General features: G+C 35.0%; 1 protein-coding gene across 1 annotated transcript in view; it reads right to left on the bottom strand.

The window, feature by feature from the left end:
* The window catches only part of EYS (eyes shut homolog), a 708,088-nt gene that overhangs the window by 420,276 nt on the left and 267,010 nt on the right, over positions 1 to 20,802 (bottom strand). Inside the window, exons 21-24 of the mRNA XM_039729652.1 lie at positions 10,882 to 11,141; positions 3,359 to 3,455; positions 2,112 to 2,219; positions 1,403 to 1,548 (exon numbers count right to left, since the gene is read on the bottom strand). Coding sequence (XP_039585586.1) covers positions 1,403 to 1,548; positions 2,112 to 2,219; positions 3,359 to 3,455; positions 10,882 to 11,141 — 611 coding nt within the window. The remainder of the gene's footprint in view (positions 1 to 1,402; positions 1,549 to 2,111; positions 2,220 to 3,358; positions 3,456 to 10,881; positions 11,142 to 20,802) is intronic.

Genomic DNA, 20,802 nt, shown 5'->3' with positions numbered 1-20,802 from the left:
AGTATATAAAACATTTTTTAAAATTCAGCTGATCATTGGGAACAATTCATGCTGTCATCTGTCTTAAAAGGGTCTTCGAAAGAAAAGTTCTTCCTAAATTACAGCTAATTGGAAAAAAAGAAACACAAAAAAACCCAGAACAAAACCAAACATCTTATCCATGTTGGTTAAATATGTTAGAGAGAAGCACTAAAGTCAAACTGCTTTGTCAATAATGAAAAATCAAGACAAAAGTACACCTGCAGATTGCTTGTTCCTTTTCAAATTCGAATCCCCTAAGTGCTCATGTTCATGTGTCTTGTCTTTTATAAATATAACATGGAATTGTTAAAGAAACATGTAAATGAAGTTTAATAAAACTGTTTTAACATTTATTAGAAATTACATCTGCAGCACCAATGCCTAATGAACTGAAATTTCTGTGACACCCAGGAAGTACTACTTAGAACACAGGCCATCTGAAAAAAGTATTGCAGGGGAAGGCTTTAAAAGATTTAGGCAGGAAAATTATATAGTTTTTTTCATTTTTTACTGAAATGTCAAGGATAATTTTGAAGAACAGTGCACAAGTGATATGTGGACTCAGATTTGTGGTGAATGGAAGAAGGATATACAGCTATATAGAAATTCCCAAAACTGTACTAGTTCTTTGTTCTGTGGAGAATTACATTCCTCTCAGTTCAGTGGATGCAAATTGCATCCTTTTTTATCTTGTACTTTATGTGGTGTTCATCACAGGCTGGAATAGATAGGAAAAACCATTTTATGCAGAAAAAAAATCAGAAATTATTCAATTTGAGAAAACAACTGTAAATATTTCTGCAGTCATATGATCCCGTGTGTTTTCATGTTGCTTAAGATGGATCTATTCAAACATTGTGTATGAACTAGCTCAGCAGCACACTGAGCATTTAAATAAAAGTCAACATAATTTTAGTGAAATTTTACTGCATTTCTACCCATTGAATATTTTGTCATGACTCTGTCAAAATGTAAAGATCAGCACTAAAGGCAATGGTGTCTATCAAACGGGTCAAAAAGTCAAGGTGTTTCTATGGTTCTGTGCAAATTCAAATGACAACATAGCATTTTATTGTTTGTAAAATTTACTCTGTATCTATGGTAATAATTTTTTTTCTGGCTGAATTAAAATGAATACACAATCATTTTCTTTATATTATGCAATAATTCATTTCAGCTGAATGTATGGGTGATTAAAAAAATTATAATTCAAGTCTTAATGTAAATAATCTTAAACTACTTCAACAGAATTAGATAAAATTATTTTTAAATTAGTATTGATTTATCCTCCAATAAGGAGATTAATTTTGGTTCTTGCTATAATATTAAAACCATGCAAGACCTGTGAGATAAGGTTCTTGGCTGAAAGAGTAGATCATACCTGTGAATCCGGGTAGACAGAGACACCGATAACCTCCAAGCCTGTTTATACAGCTTCCTCCATGTAAACAAGGCAAAGTTTCACACTCATTTACGTCCATCTCACACAGAGACCCATAGTATCCAGGTGCACAGTTACAAATGAATCTTTAGAAAAGGAAAAATCAGGTATGTCCATGGAAGTAACAACGGGATCTATTGCAATAATTTAAAGCCTTATGAATCTCCAAATACCAAAGCAGTGTCCCTAATCCTCACCCATGTTAAAATAATGAACAGAGTTTTCTCATTTCTATGTTTCTGAAGCAAAGAGGGTGACTTACTTTTTGTTAAATTAATGGAACAATTTGGCACAGTAATTTTAACTGAAGATATAAGAAATTACATAACGACTAATGATCTTCTGACACAAGTCTCTGAATAACTTCGAAAGTGCTGTTGAACAAACACAGTGCTTGCAGCAATCTAACAAGATAAGTTCAGTCTTTTTTTCAAATTAAAAAAAAAACAAAACCAAAAAGATAAGGAGGAAAAGTACAAGTGCAGAAGACATTTTCCCTTCTATCTTTCTTTAAGGTCATATAAGAAAAAAAAAAAGAGTTAGTAGAATTTGCTTACTCCATTTTAACTTGTTGTATGGTGAAGGTCCCATCCAAACCCAGAATTAACACAAGGAAATCAAGGAAACTTGTAATTTAGTAGTAACTAACCTGTTTATGAGATCCAGGCAAGTTCCATTGTTCTTGCACGGTCTTGATAAGCATTCATTAATCTCCACTTCACATAGGGTCCCAGTAAAGCCGTGTTGGCAGGAGCACCTAGCAAAAAGGATGTCACTACTTACTTTTTAGATCATTACAGATTCTGGAAAAATATGGCAGATGTTGAGAGATATTAATTAAATAGCACCAAAATCATGTTTACTTTTTACTGGTAACTGCAAAGGGCAGTATTTTAACAAGCACAACTAAGTAGAGTGTCTGAAGCCTGGCCTGTAGTTATCATTAGCCAATGGCCACAGGCTTTGTGCTGACCCCACTGTGCAAGGGTTTAGAACTTGCTTTGGCCTGAGCTGCTTTTCACTTGTTTTGACACCTGCCCTGAAGTCAACTGACTGATGCCTCTCATGCTATAGCTTCAGCTCTGGAATAGCATCTATGGTGAGGGCATGAGACACCAAGATGACCATGGTGTTACGAATAACAGCCATTTGTGTTCCACTCCTGAAGGATGGGATGACATCCAGAGGGACCTAGACAACCTTGAGAAGTGGGCCCTTGGGAATTACATGAAATTTAACAAGACCAAGTGTGTGGTGCTGCAGCTGAGTCAAAGCAACCCTGATATCAACACAGGCAGGGCGACGAACAGATTGAGAGTAGCCCTGCTGAAAAGGACTTGGGGGTGCTGGTGAGTGAGAGGCTCCAAGGAGGTCTGAGACTTAAGATGAGAAAAACCCCAATGTGAATATCATAGTTCTCCTGACAAAGACTTCCAGATGCCAATGACCTGCAGTAAGACTGCCAGTTCTTGAAGAAGAACAAAATCACTGATCACAGGATGCACACAGACACTGTGAGGGTAATCATAATCAAAGATACATAATTGCAAGATTTATTATATTACACCTATAACTATATCATTCATAAAGTTTTTGTATTGTTTTCCACTCAGATTGTTTGTACTATTGTAACTGGACTAACAACAACTCCGTTTTTTAAAATTAGATCCTTATGATTTTAATTCACTGTGCAATAAATTCTTGGGGTCATATTTGTGTATATGTATTACTTTTTGCACACAAGAAGATTTAGATTATAATGTAACTGTCAAACACATTACAAACCCCGCCCCCTTCACTGAAAGTCAGGAAACATTAGACATTCAGAGTACAAAAGGAAAAGATAGATGATAAAAATCCATGTATCATATCTGTCACTGAAGTAATTTTCCTGACCTGTAGTGGTTGACCCCATCCACACAAAGACCTCCATTCTGGCATGGATGGGAGATGCACTCATCACTGTTAACTTCGCAGTAAGTGCCCTCAAATCCTGCAACACAGATTTAATTAACAGTGAATGAATGAACTCAACTACTTCATGTGAATAAAAGGGTCACAGATTCTTGTGGACATTTGGCTAACCGAGCCCACGACTAACTCAGACAATGAAAGTGGCAGCCTGGGAAACCTCAGCTGCACTCAAAGCTGTTTAAGAAAAGCCTGAAAGAAGCATCAGCAATGGCTACCTGCTTTCTTTGGGGAATTTAAGCTGCAGCTCTTTGCCCTTGGTATCTGACTGAGCTGTGTTGCAGCCATGGCCAATGCCTAGCTGTGTAGTATGCTGACTTTGGCCTACAGGCAGGTTCCCTGGCTTGACCTTGGATCTACCCAATTCCCTGTCGCCATGACTGGCCCCCTCTGCTGTTCCTGGACACAGCCACCAGTGGTGTCCTGCCTGCCTCATTCAGACTTGTGGCTGACAATTACTTCTGAAGGAGAGCCCTTACTGCTCACTGACCCTAAAATCAGAACCACAAGTAGAAGTAACCCTGAAAGAGCTTTCTCCAACTATTTTTATTCCTTAGCTTCAGCAAGTTAATTTCCAGACAGTATATGAGGTCTCAACATAGTTTAATGAATCAGTGAGAAAAGATTTGGATAGAGCATCTGAATAAATATACTGGGGAAATGCAACCCATTTTAAAGGACAGAAAAGCTTCTTTGTAGAGTGTGGTACAAAATCAGAAATGAAAAGCTAATTCAGTAATTAATACATTAGAGAGTAGTGAAAGTTAGAGGACTGCACTATTCAAAGCAGTCAGTAGCTGAGAAAAAAACTCAACTGGTTTTATTTTTAAATGAAGACAAATTGTGATTAAGGTCTTATCTGCAGAGTACATCACTTGCATAATACATTACGTTTGCCTGTGTAAGTGTTCCAGAATATGTCCTAAAATGAAATATGACACTTTTAAGTGATACATGAACCCTCCCTATTTTTGCTCTTAGACAGCAATTGGTGTTCTCCTAAATGCATACTAGTGGTGAAATTCTATACATACTGTGGAGAAACTATAGCTACTCAGTTGAATTTTGCACAAATTCGATATATTTGTTTACAATTGATGGAGAAATGAAACCATTGCAATGAGCAAACTATTTGCATTGTATGACTAATATGTGAGTGCTGATTGCAGGTTGCCTAAAGACCATTAATAGAGTTCACCAAAGTGATTTTGAACATCACTGAGATTAAAAAATTAAATTGAAACAACTTTAAATTTAGCTATTGAAATTCAGTATATATTGCTATAAATATGGAAAAGTTTCTACTGGATTCTTTATTAAAACAATAAGCAAAAATTGTTAACTGTAGTATTCTAGATACTTGAATAAGCATAATATTTTTTGTTATGTTTTGTATTTGTGGTTTTCAAAGTACTTAATGAAGGTGAGGAAATAATGAAAGACCACTGTTAGAATAGTATGGTTTATTTTTATCTAGAGAAAATCTTGTCTGGAAGAATAAGTGTCTGGGTCAGAGTTGCAGAGAAAGCTGTAGAAAGAAATCTCTGCTGGTACTCCATATATGATCTAAACATGAGCCCACATCAAAGCAGTCGATATTTTTTTCTTATTAGGATTATTTCTATTCAATAACTTTCGGGCCTGACTGAAATGAGCTCTTAATATTTGTGAAAGTTTCACAACAATGTTACTATAAAACTGGGAAAATAAAGCCTGGAACATTCCTCAAACTAGCCTTTAAATTATAGTCATTTATGCTGTTATGATTTTTTTTCAGAAATTGAGCATGAAAGGATACTCTCATTTATTTTCTACTCATATGTTTCACAAAATTAAAACCTAACAACAAAAAAAAAAAAAAGTGAAAACAAAACCAAAACCAAATGTAAACAAAAAAGTCCAAAACAAACCAGTAAAAAAAACCCCAAAAAACATCAATTCCCCCAAAAAACTGTAAAAGAATTGTCATAGTAGCGAAAAAAATTCTGTCTCAGTATACTGTTTTGAAATATATCCCTCAGCACCGAAAAAAAATTGTATTCTGGATGGCTTAGTTTATTATGTGCAAATGAGCCTAAGCCAGAGAGAACCACCCATACTTTTCTTATCTGTGGCATGAATAATCTGCATCTTAATGCTGCTGAACCTTCATCTATTCCTGCCTGTACCTTGATTAAGGAAAAAAGAAAGATAAAATAACTATAAACTAGTACACCACAGACCAAGTTAAGTACTAGGCCTGGTTATGTGAGTCGGCACAAGTCACTGACACAAAATATTCAGTAGGTGTTTGATACGTGCCATTCAGTGCCAGAGAGTAAGAGCAGAAAAGATGACAGACAATACATTTCTCTGGTTTAATTAAGAAATTGGAGGGCACAGGGAAAGTAAACACTAGAACTCACAGGACTATTTGTAGTCAACTTCCTCACATGTAGTTTCTCTTTCATTTGTAATGTTTGAAATTTCTAAAACTAAGTTTGATTACTGAGTGGAATGCTGTCAACGGGCAGGGAAAATGGAACTTTAATGAAAAGGACACACTAAAGGTAAACCAATATAACATTATAAATAACTCACAGATATATAGATATATTTTAGCTTTATAATGCTATCACAAATAGTTTAAAACATTTATTTGTGAATGTATTGACTACATATAGATATATTTGAGAAAGTATCTCAGTAGGTTAAATTTTGTAGTAACATAACACAATCAAGACTTTCAGAAATTAAGAGAGATAAAAAACAACTGAAAATAACTACAGTTACTTGTGTTATAAAATAAACTCTTATTTCTGTCTATTTTTAATTGTTCAGGTGGCATGAAAATTAATGATATGAGGTCTAGGAACATCTGGAAAGCTGTTACTTAAGATGAGACAGATACTGTTTTTACTTCTGCTTCTCTGAAATAGAGAAAATACTGCATTTTTCAACTCTGTCTATGGGGCTTCTGGGAGTTGCAAAGTGATGGAATATGCGGAATATAGAAGCTAAATAGTGGCTGCCACAGTTATGCTCATTTCCATCTTCTTATTCCATTGCAGAGAAATATTACAGAATTGACCTCTGGAAGTAACAGAGGATTCTTTTGCTCTAAGCTCTCTATTGTTTCACTCATCAGAACAGTGCCATGGATGTTTCTCTCCTTACCATGAAGTATTTATGAACCAATGTTTGCAAACAGCAGAGATATCCTAGCAGTCCCATAATCATTAGTTCAGGTGCTTAGACTGCTCAGTATAACATAAGTAGATACATGAATCAAAATCAGAGGTGCGTAAAATGTTAGGCACTGTAAAAAGGCTATTTCCCCCTGTAAATTATGTATGCGTGTGTCTGAAAAAGAAATTGGCACTGAAAGACTCAGAAATCTGACAATGGCAAACTCCAATTTAAACAACTTGGTTTTCATAATCTGTTTATTATTTCTGCTTGATATTATAAATTTTGTACATTATGATAATTTTCACTTAGCCTTGTTTTAGGCATTGGCTGAAAAATATTTTGCCTCCGTTCAAATTTCTAGGTATAAGATGCTATAGAAAAATAAAAATGATCACTAGCAACTAGAACAAAGAGTAGGTGTCATGGGAAAGCTACTGACAGGAGACTGATAAAAGAGGTGAAAAAGTTCAGAGAAAATCTGTTTAAAACAAGGACTTCAGAAATTACCTTGAAGCATCAAGGATGTATTGCTTTTAGAAAGGGAAAAGAAAAAACAGAATGCATAATTCCAGTAAAAACCGTTGCTATTGTTTCTCCTTAGAGAGGAGTCCTTTTCATAGATTTCCCTGGAACAATACACATAATTTCACCACACCCTAAAACTGATGGCTTTGACCTTAAGCCCCATGCATAAACCAGTTTTTCAATTTCTCAGTTTCTAGCTTTATATCTTTAAAGCTGCAATGAGCATAAATAAGATGACAAAGCTTTTGTGTACTTGTGTTCTGTAATGACATCTGTGGCTACTCTGTTCTTTCTACTATTCTCTAAAACTGTGTGCTTCCAAAAGCTATGTAATTTTAAAAAAAATTACAAAAAACAAAACAAAAAAAATACAAAAAAAACCCACCCAAAACCAAAAACAAAACCACAACCACTTTACAGAAATAATAAAACTACAAGAGGCAACTGGTCAAGAATTCAACCTGCCTACCACCTGAAAGATTTTCCTAAGCTGGCTAAATAGTTGGCAGAGTGACATAAACATTTCTACAGAATTAGCCATTTGACTTTGTATGTGTGCTTTTGTGTGAAATAAAGTACATCAGAAAATAATACTTTCTTAATGTAATACTGTGGACATCCACAATCCAGATATTTCTGTTGAAAGTTCTTTCAACAATACACACATTATTATATTGGTTCAATCTCCCTTCTACCATATATCATTAAGATGTTACTGAGTTAACACAAATGCTGGCCAAATAATCTATATTTCTGAAAAGAGCAGGTAAAGCTTTGATATGAACTCTCTCTATATGTATGCAATACCTAATGGATAATACATAGCATTTCCTGATAATTTTTCTATCACAATCCAACGTGTTTATGGAAAATTGTTTCCATTGTAATAAGGAGGCTGCACGAACATCCTGAGGTTATCCCATCTGTATTACTTGGACCAATGAAGGAAGTTCTATATCTAATTTTAAACAGACATTCATTTCTACCTTCTAAGAAGCAGGAATTCTAGGAACCATTTTAATTCAGTGATCTTGCCCTTCTCTTCCTCTCTTTATGTCGGCAGCAACTCTATCTGCCTTTCCTACTAGCTTGCCTTGCTACTATACCAATATGTACCAATAATTCTCACAAAAGAGTAAATCGCAGTTAAAAATTCTTATTAGAAAACACTAGATATTTTCTGACCCATAGTTTATGGTTGTAAATTATTTTTTATCTTGTTATTCTCTGCAATATTTATATGCTTATAATTACACAGGTTGCACACCTTCTTAAAATAGTTATATTTTATCTCCCATTTAATTATTAATTAAACTTGTTCTTCATCAGTTCCAGCCAGAGAGCTGATCTTGCACTCAGTAGTTGTATGCCCTCTCATAGTTTTCCTTCATTCTGAATACATTTTTTCAGTAATTTTTGTTTTTGTCTTGGGACACAAATCTTCTCAGAATGCATCACTATTTTTACCAAACTGTCCAATCTCTCTTTTGTGTTGCCTCTAAAAAACTAACAGTTTTGTGCTTGCATTATCTAGAAGAGCATGGTCTAATGCCTAGACTCTTGTTTATTTACCCTCTATTTTACTTATATATGCAGTTAAATTGCTCTTTGGATATTTCTCATGTAGACCTTTTATGGAATTTACGAATACTGGCCAAGACTCAGCTACAAATATTTCAACATTATTTAAATTATATAGTCTTGCTTACATCTCCTGCCTTGCTTTACTGTTACACTAAATTTTCACTTCTATTAAGATTAATTCTAAGAATGGAGTTCTCTAATACTGGAAAGGCATGTTGATAAATTAGGCAATAAAAATTCTGCTATTTGCCCTAAGTTTTCCATTCCTCCTGTTTTCTTTTCATTTAGCGTGTATTATTTAAGGAGATTCAGTGCTAGCTATGTGATTAAACCCACATGTCCTCCCAATTGTCTTGCTCAAACCCTTGCTTATCAATTACTGGCAAAGTATTTAAGAGGGGTTTTCTCTACACCTCTTGGGAAATTTGTTCAAAACCAGTGATTCATAAACTTTTGCAATAATGGCCCTCTCTACAATATTTTTTGCAAACTTGAATATACCATCATGCAATTGTAGAGATCATAACCTTTTAAACTGTTTAACCTGCTTCTGTGGACAATTTGACTTAAAGACATGGTGTAATACTGTTCTATGATCTATGATATGAGAGATCAGTTTTGTTACACAAATATTATCATCTACCTCTGAAGGAAGAAAACCTCTGTATCTAGGGCAAACAGTTCAAGAGGAAGTTTTACTTTAACAGTATTTATAGAATTTTAGAACTTGTTATAGAAAAATCAGACAGCTAGAGTTGCTGATGCAACTTTGTTTTATACTACAGCTAATCTTGACTCCATCACCTTCCTACCAATTTCCTGTGGTAATTCTGTCCTAAACTAACATCTTACATCAACTTTGATGCTGCCCAATTCATATTCTATCTATTATCTTCTCTGACCTAGCCAGCACATATTCTCTTTTTCTTCTAAATATGTACCACTGGTAGTGGCATAATTTATGGTCCTGTTGTACCTATTTCAGATATAGTGTTCTATAGATGTTAAAATTTGGTAAGCATTTCTACATTTTGTGATTCCTGCTGTACCACACTCAAACTTTCTAATGACCAGACTGTTAGCTAGTGGGAAGTTTAATCTACGTGCCATTTACTACTAAATTAAGTGTCTTGGATTAATCTACCAATGTTTTTGAAAAACAGTGCTTTCTTAAAGATGCTTCACTAAGCAACTTGCATAGCTCCCCAGTGATTTTTGTGTTTTTTACCTCAGTAGTCTGTAGTAATTTTACCTTCATAGTAAAAACCCCAATGTATTATATGCTTCTCATTCCTAGATACTATATCCATATCTTTGTAGCTTAATAAACAAAAACTAATAGTATTGTCATGTAACACTGCAGTTATCTTCTAGCCTTTGTCCCTAAGAGACCCCTATCTTTATAGGCATAACAGTGAAGACCTCAAAATCCTGCTCCAGTTTCAGTAATTGTACTTCCCCGCTACTTAAATTTTCTAACTTTTCAGTACAGTTGTTGATTAGTTAATGTATTCTTCAATGCCTACATGGAAGTGTATAGCAATGTTCTGCACAGTTAAGCTGTTGCTCTGTTCCACCTTAGCAGTTCTGGTACATTGAGGGTGAGATTGTGTCTTTTAAGCCATGGCCCAGGGAAGCTGTCAGCACCTGCTGTGATCTGGTTCATTGTACATACAGGGAGAAACCCACTATACCCATTAAGCAAGGGAAGATTACTTCCCTGATGTGCCAGGCCTTCCTGACAGCCCAGCAGGAAAAGAAACCATTTCCAACTTGCTCCAATTTTTGTACTTTCACCAATCTGCATACATTTTTTCTAAATCCGCCTGTCTGTTTTGTAAATTTAGTTTGTCTTTGCTGGCCAGGTGCATGTCTATCTCTATGTCATTGTAACAATTGACTGAAAAAGACTGATTGTCAGTGCTGAATCTAAGCCACCACAGATTTAATAAGTATTGTAAAATAAGAAATTAATAATAAGTAAACTGACAGCTGTCTTTCCACTCTTTTAACACAACTGATAGACCTGCTGCAATTCAAAATGGTTTTATGTTGTTTGAAACACATTTTTTTCTAGTTACATTAAAGATAGCGACAAATTCAACATATATTTGCAATTTTCCAGAGCACAACAGAAAATGGAAGAAATTAGCTATTCCACTTCTCACCTGTTTTGCAAATGCACATTGGATTTCCGTCTACTTGTGCCAAGCAGGTTGAATTGTTTATACATGGATTGTAAGGCAGCTCACAGGGGCTGAAGCGCTGGTGGCAGAAGTCACCAGTATAAAATGGAGGACAAATGCACACAAACTGCCCCGGCTTCACAGATTCAAAACAGGTGGCTCCATTCAAGCATGGTTCAGATTCACATTCATTTATATCTTCACTGCAGTCTGGCCCTGTCCACCCTGCTGTACATGTGCATCTGCAAGGGGGAATAAAAAAAGAAAAGAGAGATAGTGCACTGACATGGCAAAAATAAAAATTAATAGCTTGGCCAAATCACTTTCAAACCTTTTTCTTTTAAAAATAACAAAAAAAAAAAATTTAAACAAAATCAATAATACGTTTCTGCCACTAGCTTTTGTTTTCCTGGTAATTGTATGAGAATGCATTATGAATAAAAGTTATATTCAGGTTATCGTCCCAGAATTTATCTGAGTAAAAGCAAAATGACTTATCCTAAGTCACAGTATCACTTGGAGAACCATCTGGTTTAGGAAATGCAGAAAGAATCTTGTCTAGATAACTTTTAAGATTAAACAAGAACACAAATTATCAAATATAAAAAATAAATTTTCAAAATGTTAAGAATTAGAAGGACATCTTTTCATATGTGTGAAACTAGTAAGTACTTCAATGTTTGGTGTAAAGTGCATAAAGGAGCATCTCTAGTACACTTAAGAAAGTAGGAATCATGAAGGATCCTAATTTCATTTTGTTCTTCCTCTTTTTTGAATGCTTTTGTGACGATCTGTTAGTGATAACACAGAAGAGAAAACTTCAACCATAATCTAAATTACATCTGATTGTAAGGAACCTATCTTCATGAATTAGATAAATAACTTTTTTTATTCACGATATACGTATGTGGTTTTGTAAATTCAAAGAAAACAATTTGTGAATGTTTTCAAAGCTTGCAGAACCAAATTTCTTCACTAGCTGCAATAAAAGAGGCTTCTATGTACTTTAAAAGTCATACATTCTTGTTACTTTCACTGTAAATAAAATTGAATTTAATTTTATTTTTGCAGCTATTTGGCAGGACAAGAGACAATATGAAAGATTAACTATTCCAGCTCTTGTCTGCTTTGATCAATATTGATTTCAGGTATTAAAACATTCAAATATATCTTCATAGTTATAATTTTATAACAAAAATTGTCTTAAAAAACGGCTCGTTTAATGGAGAATCTGTTATGTAGTTCTGTTCTGTAAGGCACAGGTATTTCTTGACACATGAGTGGCAAATTTCACCCAAACCTTCTTTCCTTTCAGATTTTTTCTGTTCTGTGTTATTTGGTTGTGGGATACAATTACCATGTCACATAAAAAGAAATGGATATTACAAAGGAATTTTATTTATACTTTTAAAGGCCTGAGATTTTAGCATTAAGGATTCAAAAATCAGGCTATTTTTCTCATGTTAAAAATGAACAGTCTTTATTGTCAACAAGCATTCAGACATTCTTTATTAACTGACAAAAATCACATTTCAGGTCTCATAATTTACAGTACTTAAAACATACTTTTAGAAATATGGTTAAAATATTTTTTGTTTTATTCTCTGCTTATGCACAACAAATATGCCTGCTTTTTCTGTACATGGCAGAATGCATTTATTATCCAGAAGCAACATCTACTGAATAACACTGCATGCCCAAACAGTGCTTTACTGAATTTTCCCTTAAGTAGTCAATATATAAAAGCATCAAACTCTTACAAATTAAGCATCTCCAAATGTCTCATAGTGAACATAGGAGAACACTCTGACCCAACAGATGTTAATTGTTTTACAGCTGCTCTTTTTTTTGTCGGCTTCTTTTATGGAGTTGTGAATAAATTACTACTGATGCATTACTACAAATTGGTATGTAGCACTTGGCTATGCTCCATTTTTAGCTTAAAAAGCTCATTAAGTGGAAAGCCTTTCACTCTCTATTAGGAGAACACGGTTCACTTCTGACCTGGTCCAACTTTATGGACATAACTGAGCTGCAGAGGAGCAAACATTAAACACATTTCATTCCCTTTTTTCCCCTAATGAGTTTCATAACTGCCTTTGAGTTATCAAAACTATTTTGCATGACTACAGGGAGCACTGGGTCACTGAAACACAGCAGTTATCTGCACTGCACAACTAGCCAGTCCTACTCTGGCTTCCTGCCAGCCACCAGCTGAGATACAACAGTCAATATTAATGCAAAAGGGGAAAATTAATAACAGAGCTTTTTGTACTCCTTTCTGGATTATTAAAAAGAGTTACTAGAAGCCTCATTAAATATGAAAAAAAAAACAAAAAAGACCACATAGAAGCATCTGGAGGGCCAGTTTTAAGACTGAAGACAAAAGTTTGTGTTAATGAGAACTGTTATTTAAAAAAAGGTAAGGAGGTGCTAGGACTATTAAAAGTGAATTATAAATTAAGCTATTATATCTGTTATTCTTGGAAATTAACTGATCAAGTGGCAAAAATTCAAACACTTTTTCAAAATGGCTAATTTTTTTGCACTTCATTACAAAAATCAAGATGACTTCTAGAATTCTCAGGGGAATATAAAAGCTGATACAGGCTTTTAAGAGTCCATGTAAAGATAGTCAAAGCTGAATTTCTTTCCATTGTTTTACCAACTTGCCAACATCAGTATTTTTTTTTCAATAACCAAATCCAAATACACCCATTTATATTAGAAAATCAAGTCATGACTCTTTTATGTAAACTATAAATTTTAATAATATAAGCCCCATTAACTGCTTAGATTGTGACATGTGTAGAATTGCTCCAATATATATGAATCAGCTTCCATAAGTATTATCTCTTTACTTTCCATACATCTCTCCACAAATTGAAAAGCTTTCTATAGAAAAATAACCAAAGGGAGAGGGCAATGAAAATACACAAATTCATAGTTTTATATTTTACCGTCTGTATTAACATTAAAGTCAGAATTAAAAACTGCAAGCTATAGTCATGAATTGTATTCAGAGAAGTAGTGTTAATGTAACAAGTTCCTCTGTCTCCATATGATGAGTTAAGTATTAAATTTGGTTCTCACCTGCTTTAAAACTCCCTTTCTACTTTTCACATTCCAGTGAAATATATACGTGTCACCTGCCTTATATCCTACATTAAAGGTTTTAAGGAATTAAATAACAGGGAAGAATTTTAGGAATACCTGAACTGTTGATTTTGAAAAAAGTTTCAGAGGTTCATCTAGACTCCCCTGCTCAAAATAGGTACAATGAGAATTCTCTCAGGTCTGTGTCCAGTCTGGTTTTGAATATCTCAAAGATGGAGACTCCACAACCTCTTTGTAAAATCTATCCCAGCACCTGTCCACATTCACATTAAAAAAAGGAGCATTTTTTTTATCTTCATGTGGAATTTAATGTAGTTTACCTTCTGTCCACTACATATTTTCCTGTCACTGGATAACCCTGAGTAGAGTCTGCCTTCTTTTTTTCTTGCTCTTTTTTACCAGTAATTTGTATATATTAGCAGGAACCTCTCTAAGCCAAAACCATTTTCTCAGCATGGTAACTGCAGAGGCAGTCTCTCCTGAACCTTAAGAGTTCTAAAGTGGCTGTCTATCAATTAGAAAATCATATTCTAACTCAGCTAGAAGCTCTGGAAAATGCCAAAGCTTGACAAAAGCACGTGGTGTGACTCTTGAGGATGGTCCTGTGCAGGGGCAGGAGCAGGATATGATGGTCTTTGTTGGTCCCTTTCAAATCAGCATCTTCTTTGATAAGCAGTAATGTAGATGAATATTCCAGAGTAGAATAAGCCTTTTTTTTTCTTTTAGACCTCTTTTTTATACCATAAAAATGCAAGAAAACTGTCTTTTTAGTCTTCTGTATAAAAACATTTCAGAAGATATCAGTCAGAGCACTTACTTTTGCCACAGATAAAGGTGGTATTGTAGAAAAAGTTGCAATATTTAATAAGCACCAGAACTGCATTTTCCTCAGTGGTTCAGTCAAAGCAACAGGAATCCAAAACTGAACCCTCAGCTACAGTGTGCCCATCATTCAACTGCCTCTTTGACAGATTTTTGATGAGAAATGGCAAAACATTCCGTGAAGTTTAGGTCAGCCTGTTAGCCATACAATACATGCAACAATGGGCCATTCTGCAGTAAGGATTTATGCTGTTTAGTGCATTCAATCAAATCAACTAACAGCCTGAGAAACCACAGTGCTCAGTGACAAATTTATTCCTTGTAAGCTAGAGGCTATTGGATCATCTGAAGTAGAGAAATAAGAGCTTGCTTTCAATACATGCAGCTTGAAATTTAGGGCACCAACACACACCACAAAGCTCCAAGGACATACACTTCTAGTCACTACAAAGGCTTCAAACACTCATGTTTCTATCTCTTCTTTCCTTCTACAAACATGTTTTTTATCTTTCATGCTCTGAAAGTTTATTATGTTCTTTGTTACACAGACAGCTACCAGACCTCTTTCACCAGCTTCAACCTGAAAAACTGTCATGAGTTTATCTCTGAAGTTCTTGTGCTCCTAGTTCTTTACTCTCATATGCCACCCTGAGATGATCTCAAATTTTCACCTATGTGTCTCCTCCTCTCCCCTAAATTCATTTGAGCCTGCCTTTACAATCATTACCATAATTAATTCCCTACTTTATTCCTAGATCTCTCAATTTGTAACCAATCAAATGTGACACTGATCAACTAATTAGGGAAAGCATTAACCTATGCTACAGTGCTTATGCTCTAACGTAATTAACAATCTTGAGGGATATAGGGCAGCAGTGGAGTAGTCAGGACCTTGAATTTCAGGAAAGGAAACTTTCAGTTGATTAGCAGTTTAGATTAGATTTCAGTATTTGGGTCCATGGGATACCCTATGAAACTGCCTTCAGGGAAGAGGGATCTGAACAAAGCTGTCACCTCTTTAAAGACTTTTTTTAGAGCACAGTTCTTGATTTACCCATGTAAGAAATCAGGTAAAGAAGGCAGAAGACCAGCATGCTTTAGTAAGTGTCTCCTGTGTAAACTGAAGTGTTAGAAGGAAATACACAGGCCAGGAATAAGGGACATAAAGCTGGAGAGAATATGGGATGTCATCTCTATATGTTGTAGTGGCATTAGGAAAGCTAAGGTCCACATCAAGATTAATTTGGCAAGAGCTGCAAAGAATAAGAAGGGATTTACAGGTACATTGCCACAAAATAAGGTTTAAGAAAATGTACCACTGCAATAAATAAGACAGGAGCACTGGCAACATTCAATAGAAAGAAGACTGAGATATTCAACATTTTTTTTTGCTTCAGTTTTTACTGTTAATCTCACTTCCCAATTCTCTGAAGCTCGTGCCAAGTACTGAGGGACTGAAGTCCTTCCCATCCTGGGAGAAGGTCAGGTTTGAGGAACCTGAATATACCTAAGTGCATGGAACTCCATGAGATGCACCCCAGGAGTCTGAGGGAAGTGACTGATGTAGCTCTCTCGAAAGGATTAATCAGTAAGTAATCAAAGAACAATTTGTCCACCACTGAGCAAATTGATAGGTGAACGTAAATTGCAAAAGGTATACATTAAAGAAGTCCACCTGCCTTTTTACACTGTTAGAATAAGGACATGAAGCTAAAATTAGGGGAAAAAAAACAACCTATTGTTATCTTTGTCATACAAACACATGCAATTTTTTAATTTAACTGAGATGTAGATACTAGTTTATGGGAAGTATATACACCACCTGCAATCTACAAGTTGAATCTGAAATGGTGGCTAAGAAAGCCTAGATTAAGTACTTGGGGAATGGTACCAAGTAATAACAGACATAAATGGATCTTGACCCCAAACTGGAGAAGAATTAATTGCGAGGTATATTGTTGGGAAGAGAGATAAGAAGATTAAGTTTCTGCTACTCTGTTAATATTTTCTAAGGGTTTTGCATATTTGATGCATACAGGAAGCCTTCAAAGGGCCCATGTCATTTTCATTCCCTTCCAGTTCAGTTGCTTCAGACTTTGAATCACTGGTTGTTTTTGTGGTTTTTTTTTGTTTTTGTTTTTGTTTTTGTTGTTTGTTTGTTTTCTTTGTTTGTTTGTTTTGTGGGGGGTTTTTTTGTTTTATTTTTTGGGGGGGTTTTTTTAGTTTTATTTTAAAGGTATACTTTATTTGTTCTTTACACTTTCCTCCCATAATTCTCTGCTCATGTTCTTCCCTTGGTAACAGTAACTAAAATTTATTCCTCATATTCTGTATATTCAGGAACATTACACTACAAAAAAACCCAAACAGACATATTTTAGAGGAACAGATAGAGAAAGTTGTATTTGTTTATTTTCCATATATTTTTTCCTTAATTCTCTATTTGAAGCTATGAGTTCACACAATCACAAGGTAACATTCAGCTCAATGAGACAGCAAGCTGTATTTCAGCTTCTGCTTTAAGCTCTGTTTCAGCTGCAATGCACATATTTCTGTTTCAGGAAACAGAATTTTACATGCTACAAAGGGTATTTATACTTTCAACTCTTTTTTTTTTCATGCTGCTGATTTCTTTTTTCCATTTTCCTGAACCAGAATATTAGATACATCTTATATCAGGCTGGATGCAACTTTCAGACTACTGGACCCCAGAGATGAGGTACACACTCATTTTCTTTTTGGATCAAACTCTTTCCTTATTTATCTCAATAGCAGACATTGGTCCTATCTACAAGGCCAGATGAATTTACATTGTTATATGTTTCAGCTGGTAAACACTAAAATAATTAAAAGTATCTAGTCAAACTGTCTCATTTGAATGAGTGTTTGTGCTTTAAAAGCACAAGTGCTGAATACTTTGAATACTTTTAACTAAGAAAAACAACAAAACAAGTAAAAACTGTAATAAGCAAAACTGAAGATTATTGTTGTCATATGGGAGGATCACTTAGGTCATATGGCCTTGAACCAGAAAATAAAACATATTTGGTATCAGTAGTCTAGTTCATAGACCATTACCATGGGGAAAACCATTGCTGAAGTTCCTTCCCATCAGTCTTGCCTACTTAAATTCCTATTTTAGAGACAATAGAAATTAATATAAAAATACAAGAAAAAATACTCCATTGTTTGGGTGCATTTTTTACTCTTGCTTTACAATTTTGGTTATTATCTAAGGTGTTAGAAAAACTGTTTACCATGTTAAAGTTTTTTAAAATAAATTAAAATTATATTGAAGAATCATCCCTTAAAATTTAGGAGCTTCCATGTCCTGAACCTACCATGATGTACAAAAAGGATGTCATAGTAATATGAAAATCTTGGAATGCAGTTTAGCAAGTTATCACACAACACAGGGTGAAGAGAAAAAAAGGTCTGTTTAAATTTGTGTTCTGTGTGTCAAACAATTTGCTGAGTAACACCATTAATTTCTTGAATTACTGCAGACCCCCACAGAGAATGTTTATGCATTTTGGCATGTGAAGCTGCTCTTTGAGTAACATCCTCTATTAACTAAACCCACATTAGACTTCCTTCTGTTCCTGACAAAATGCAAAGGGAAAAGAACATAAATGCCTTTTTATCTTACCATCTCTGGTCACTAACACCAAGAGCTGCATTCTTTGCCTGTGTACCTTTCATCCCTCACTGGCACAACAATCAGTACAGCAGCAACAAGATAATTCAAGATTTCACCACAAAATCTGAGAAAAAATATGTAATTTGCAGCCTTTTTAACGGGCAGCACCTCTCCAAAGATGTGTCAAGGAGAAAACCCTTAATTTGTGATAACTGAACATCAGTAAATCAGTGCTACCATGAACAGTAAGTAAATTATCTACCTCCAATATCTTGGGTGGTACTGATTCACTTTTGGAGAGAAAAAAAAGAGAAGTATTATTTCATTCTTTCAAGAATCCGAGGGAATCAGTTGTTCTTGGGTTCCCTACTGTTGGGATGACCCAAGAGTCCCTTTTTCTCAGCATGCCGGCCGAAGAAAGAGTCAGGATTCTTTGGCTCTAGTTCACAAGTTTGCTTATTATCTGTTGTCCAAAATATTTTCTCTCACACCCAGAGTGTCCCTCCATCTTGCCTCCTAGACCCCCTAAAAAGAAATCCTCAAAACATCACTTTTCACCCAGTGATTAATTCATTATTACTCAAACTTCTGTGACTTATGATTCTTCATACAAGGTTGGTAATTTGCTCCATGGGTTAAGATCAAAATCCCAAATGTCTTTGGCTTCCTGCTAAAACTCCCCACTCCCCTGACAGGGGCACGTGTCACCCAGGGAAACCCTCTGGGTGTCCTGGGTTCCAGAAAGTTGTCATGTGGCTTCCAAGAGTTACAGCAAGTTAAATCTGTTAAATTCAGATGTTGAATAAATCAGGTATCAGGATGTATTTACGTTTTTCAAGGATTTTGAATAAAAAGATTCTATCTCCCCAGCTGCCTCTTTACTTGTGCTCTTCTCTCTTAATTTAATGTCGGTCTTTGATGACAACTGGGTTTATTGCTGCAGGTGTGGAAACTGGTATCTTCAGCACTATTTCCCCTTGGAAATCTCTTCGTCTAACTTAAGATTGCTGTGTAAAGAGTGTGGTTGTTATGGAAAGCAGCTCAATGCCTTTTCTCGGTTTTTATTGCACTGATATTTTCTGAGAGTTACAGGTAACTCTTACAGTATTTTAGTATTGATTTTGAAACAAGTCCTCTTTGACCTGAGAAATCTGAAATGAAGAAAAGTGCTGTGCTGAAAAAGTAGGAGCTATCACCTGAATGCAAGTAACAGCCCCTCCAGGAGAAACATTTGTTAAATTTAGGAAGTTTAGCAATGCAGCTGTAGTTCTGCCAATTGACCTCAAAGCTCTTCACCCTATACAGAGAGATTACACTGATTGCAGAAAAGAAAAAAATGAACCCTTTGAGTAGAGTGCTCACAGTGGAAGGGACTTTGGCTCAGGGGGAATAAAGGAGATCTTTTCTGGTCTGCTTCTTCCACTACAGACAATCAAAAAAGGCCAAATAAAGGTGATTACAATTGCAATCTTTATTAGCAATAATTGCATGGCAACATGAAGTGCTAGATAGCATGCTCCAACTCTGAAATTTTATGAAGCATGAACTGTACAAATCTAACTGTGAAGATAGATTACCTTGACATTTGAAGAATTTGACATGAGGAAAAATGGAACATAATACACACCAACTCAGAAGTCTGTGCAAATGACCTCTGCATAATTATTTGAGTGGATGAGCAAAGAAATGTTTATCTCCTTTATATTGCAGTTTTTGAACTCTGCAAGTCATTTAAGCAAGAGGTCTCTATATCAGTTTTGGGGGGGAGGGGGGACAACTGCTTCCAATATTCTATGGAAAATTTTTCAGAATTATTGATTGATGTTTACCTGAGGTCTACTCAAATTCCAAGGAAGATAATCTATGGCTTAGTCTGACATTAAAGCACTATCTGATCCAAGAATAGAAGCAAGAGTATAAGAAAACGTTTATTTGAACAAATGGGCTAATATATTTTTTCTCTCTTTTTTTTCCTTTTTTTCTTTTTATTCATTCCAAACATAGAAGACATTGAATACTTTATGCCTAGAACCAATTAGATGCCTATAAAAAACTGTTGATGTTTATAACCAATACATATAGGCATAACCAAGGATAGATATTGTATTTATTATGGCAGAATATATTAGACCACAATGACACCACTTAACCATATAGTAGCTATACTTATATATTTGAAGAGAACTATTGACACATTTTCAACACAACAGCAGTCACGCTAACTTCAACATTATAACTCAGATTTTCAAAAGAGCCTATAGAAAATAAAACTTTTAGAAAGGCTAGAGAGTGTCATAATACTGGCAGTCTAAAAAATACTTTGT

Source organism: Passer montanus, unplaced genomic scaffold (genome assembly GCF_014805655.1).
Source record: "Passer montanus isolate IOZ18808 unplaced genomic scaffold, ASM1480565v1 scaffold11, whole genome shotgun sequence".
NCBI lineage: Eukaryota > Metazoa > Chordata > Aves > Passeriformes > Passeridae > Passer > Passer montanus.
This window is presented reverse-complemented; position numbering and strand designations above follow the sequence as displayed.